We start from the raw sequence: 4160 nt of genomic DNA, 5'->3' as shown, positions 1-4160 counted from the left end.
AACTTGGCCCAGGAAGAAAGAGTAAAGTAGAATATCACTGTGGATGGGGGGACAACCAACACTAAATAATCAATGAGACATAACTCAAAGTACAATAAGATGTTTTAAAAGAGCAGAATCAATAAGGAGTTTATTAAATCTACACCAGTTGGAATGAAGATTTCCCCCTTCTGATAACTGGATATAGTCAACAGAGGTTACAAGTCTGTTTTTGTTTTCTAAGTTTGTATTCTAAATGGATGTGAGGAATCACAGTACCATCTTCGAGTTCATCCTTCTTGGACTATCTGCTGACCCTCATGCCCAGGCTCTCCTCTTTGTTTTGTTCTTGATAGTATACCTCATGACTCTTTTGGGGAACCTAGTAATATTTTTGGTCATCAGGACAGATTCTCACCTTCATACACCCATGTATTTCTTCCTGAGCCACCTGTCTTTCTTGGACTTTTGCTTCTCCTCTGCCACAGTGCCCAACCTACTGAAGAATCTCCTGTCACAGAAGAAAATCATCTCTGTGAAGGACTGTCTGGCTCAAGTCTTCTTTCTGTCAGATTCTGGGGGCACTGAAGCCTGCCTTCTTTCAGTGATGGCCTATGACCGCTATGTTGCCATCTGCTACCCTCTGCTCTATGGACAGATAATGAGTAACCAGCTCTGTAAGGGACTAGTTTGGGGCTCCTGGGTCCTGGGGTTTCTGGATGCATTTATTAACATCCTTCTAGCTATGGACTTGGACTTCTGTGGTAATCAGTGCATTCCCCACTACAGCTGTGAGCTGCCCTCACTCTTCCCTCTGTCTTGCTCTGACGTCTCCATCAACTTTACTGTTATGCTCTGCTCCAGTCTCTTGCATGGACTTGGAACCTGTGTTCTAATAATTTTCTCCTACACTTTTATTGTCTCCACCATTCTGAGCATCAGTTCTTCTACAGGTAGAAGAAAAGCTTTCTCCACCTGCTTCTCCCACATCACCACAGTGCTCCTGTTTTATGGTTCAGCTGTTTTACGCTATAGTACACCAAATTCTGATTCACCACTGGAGTTGATCTTCTCTGTGCAGTACAGCGTGATCACTCCCCTGCTGAATCCTCTCATCTACAGCCTGAAAAACAATGAGGTAAAAACAGCTATCAAAAGGAGTTTGAAAAAATATCTTCAGTATTTCACAGAGAGATGGTAGGGATTATGGACTAAAAGGTGTCCCCTCAAAATACATTTATATAATTATACAAGGTGAAAGATATGTAATGATACTCCATGATCTGCTAGACCAAACAGTTATTTTATTAAGGGTAGAATTCCACACTCCCTTATCTTGCTGCAACTCTAATGAGATGTAAAGTGAATTTCCATAAGATATGACCAATAATATCTTCTGACATAAGTGGAGAGGAAAGTGAACCCAGAAAACAAAGGGAGTGGGATATGATAAGCCCTTAGTATCACCAAGAAACAGTCACCAAGGGTGGAGAGTGCCTTTTTTGACCTGGACTCCTTCACCATGAAACTCCTTGATACCAAGGAAGGCCAAACCACAGGTAGAACTTTAAAAAATATCAGGCCTAGAGACACTGAAGTAAACAAGTATTTTGCTCTACAACGAAAAGAAAGAGAACTCGTACCCTAAATTTGGACTGCTGGTCTCTTAAACTCTAAGAAAATAAATGTCTATTTTTTAAGTTTGTCATTTAATAAACCTGGCTTGCAGAAAGTGAGGAAGACTTAAAGCATTTGCTGCAAAAGATTAAGGACTATAGCTTTCAATATAGATTATATCTCAACATCAAAAGTTATCATTTGTAGTATCAATAATAAATACCAAAAAGAGAATTATTGTACTTCAGCAAGATATCTGACGAGTTGATAATAATGGAATTTTATTATTTCTCCTGCCAGAGTGCTCCTTGGAAACAAAGATGGTGAAACTTCATCTCTCATACTTTGTACATGTAGCTAGGTCAGATTATTCCTTGGAAAGGGACACCATGCTTGGGAAGATGGCAGGTCCATGAAAGAAAGGAAGACCTCCCCCCCATGAGATGGATTGGCATAGTGATCGCAATAATAGACTCAAGTGTGTCAGAAGTGATGAGGATGGCACGAGACAGGGCAGGGTTCAGGTTCATTGTTCGTAGGGTCACTGTGAGTCATACTCAACTCACCTAACAACTCACACACCTAACAACAAACACAACAACCTCCCATATTATACAGTCACTCCCAAATAGCATAGATTGAAATGACAAAGATGAGGAGACAGATGTCTTAGAAACTCATAATGCTATTTTGGAGTAAGGTGGAGAAGACTGGCTCACATGTCTGTCAACAACACTGTCCTACTCTTCTCTTCACTCCTGCATAGATTTGGTACAACGTCTTCCATCCTAAGCATCAGATTACAGACTGTCTTCAATTACACTTCCTACCACATTGCAGAGAGACTCTTCTATGGGTCAGTTTTATTCTATTATTTTGTGTAATCTTTAAGTTATCAATTAGATACAACTTAATTGTTTGTAAGCATTAATCAGTTGTTTTTTTCATTCATATATATAGCTGTGAAATAATTTTTGCTTGTTTTCTAAGATTTTAAGCAGATTCTTCAAAATTTATTTTTATCTCCTCTTATTAAAGAATCTGCAGGAATATAGTAAAATAATAAAAAATAATGATATTTTACTTTAGATTAACATTTTTATTAAAGTATGACATACATACTGAAATGTGCTGACGTCTTAAGAACACAGCATGATCAATTTTTTCATAGTGAAGGCAATCAAGAAAAGAGCAATGATAGGTCTCTTTGAAAGACCTATGATAGTTTAGAGGGTAATCTCTATCCTAATACTCTAATACCATGAAGCACTTTTGTCTTCTTTTGTGCCTTAGTTCTGGTGGCCTAAGGGTAAGGAACTGCACTGCAATCCCAAAGGCATGCAGTTCAAATCCACCAGCTGCTCTGCAGGAAAAAGATGGGCAATCTCCTCCCATGTAATTAATTGCCTCTGAAAACTCTCCGGAAGGTCAGCTATGGGTCAGTTCTGACTTGATGGTACTCAACAACAACACAAACAATATACCATATATACTTTTATACTCTATTTGTGCAGCTAATCCATGTTTTGTGTCCTTATACATTATTCTATCTAAATACTAAACCATTTTTGACAGTTTAAATGTACAATTTATTGGAACATTATAGTGTTGAAAGATATTTTAATGACCTGGTTTATGAATATTTTCATTGTATACTTATAAGTATTCATGTCATCTTGCTTGGAGATTATTAATATTTTAGCTTAGTATATACCTAGGGATAGCTCTGCTGGACTGTTGCTGTTACTGTTAGGGACTGGAGAGTTGACTATGACTCATAGCCACTCTATAACCACAGATCTGAACCTCTCCTGCCCCATCCTCATAATCTCCTTCATGTTCAAGCCCATTCTTGAAGTCACTATGTCAATCCGTCTCATCATTAAGGATCTTCTTCTCTTTAACTTTTCCCAGCATAGTGCATTTTCCCAAGACTGGCTATTACTGGCCACATGTCCAAAGTATGAAAGACAAAGTTTCACCATTCTTATCTCTAAGGAGCATTTCCTTGAAGACATACTTGTTTTTCTTTTGGCAGTCCACGGTGTAGTTATGCATATAATCCATTTTAAGAAGTAATTCTAAGCAGTTTACCAAAGTGGCCATAGAAAGACATATTACCATCAAAAGTGTAATTTTTGGTGAAGTGAGAGTTTCAATCGCTATATAAGGTAAATACAGTTGGTATTTTCTATCTTTTTAATTTTAGTCTTCTGGTGCATGAGTAGTGATTTTATCCTGGCCATCTTTACATGTCCCTGATGAACAGTAAAGTTGAATACTTTTTCTTCCCTTATCCTATTATTCTTTTCTCTTAGTGTTGTCTTCTGATGAGAAATTTTTCATTTTAATATGATCCAGTTTAATTTTGTTGTTTTGTACTTTGTCAAGTCAGAACCAACTCATAGCTGACCTTACAGCAAGTTGTTAGAGGCAACAAATCTGACAGAAGGAGATTGTCCACCTTTTTCTCATGGAGCAGTTGGTGAATTCAAATCAAATCCCTTTGGTTTGGCAGCAAAATGTCTTACCACTAAGCCACCAGAATTCCCTAATCCAATTTA

The 4160-nt window shown here is 37.9% G+C and overlaps 1 protein-coding gene across 1 annotated transcript; it reads left to right on the top strand.

Moving 5' to 3' along the window:
* The first annotated feature begins 235 nt into the window (after positions 1–235).
* Positions 236–1180, top strand: LOC102844076 (olfactory receptor 8S1-like). Its single transcript, XM_006888214.1, has one exon. The coding sequence runs from the start codon at positions 236–238 to the stop codon at positions 1178–1180; it is 945 nt and encodes a 314-aa protein (XP_006888276.1).
* The last annotated feature ends 2980 nt before the right edge of the window (positions 1181–4160 follow it).

Source organism: Elephantulus edwardii, unplaced genomic scaffold, assembly GCF_000299155.1.
Source record: "Elephantulus edwardii isolate Elephantulus edwardi_28Jun2011 unplaced genomic scaffold, EleEdw1.0 scaffold00065, whole genome shotgun sequence".
In the NCBI taxonomy this organism is placed as follows: domain Eukaryota; kingdom Metazoa; phylum Chordata; class Mammalia; order Macroscelidea; family Macroscelididae; genus Elephantulus; species Elephantulus edwardii.
This window is presented reverse-complemented; position numbering and strand designations above follow the sequence as displayed.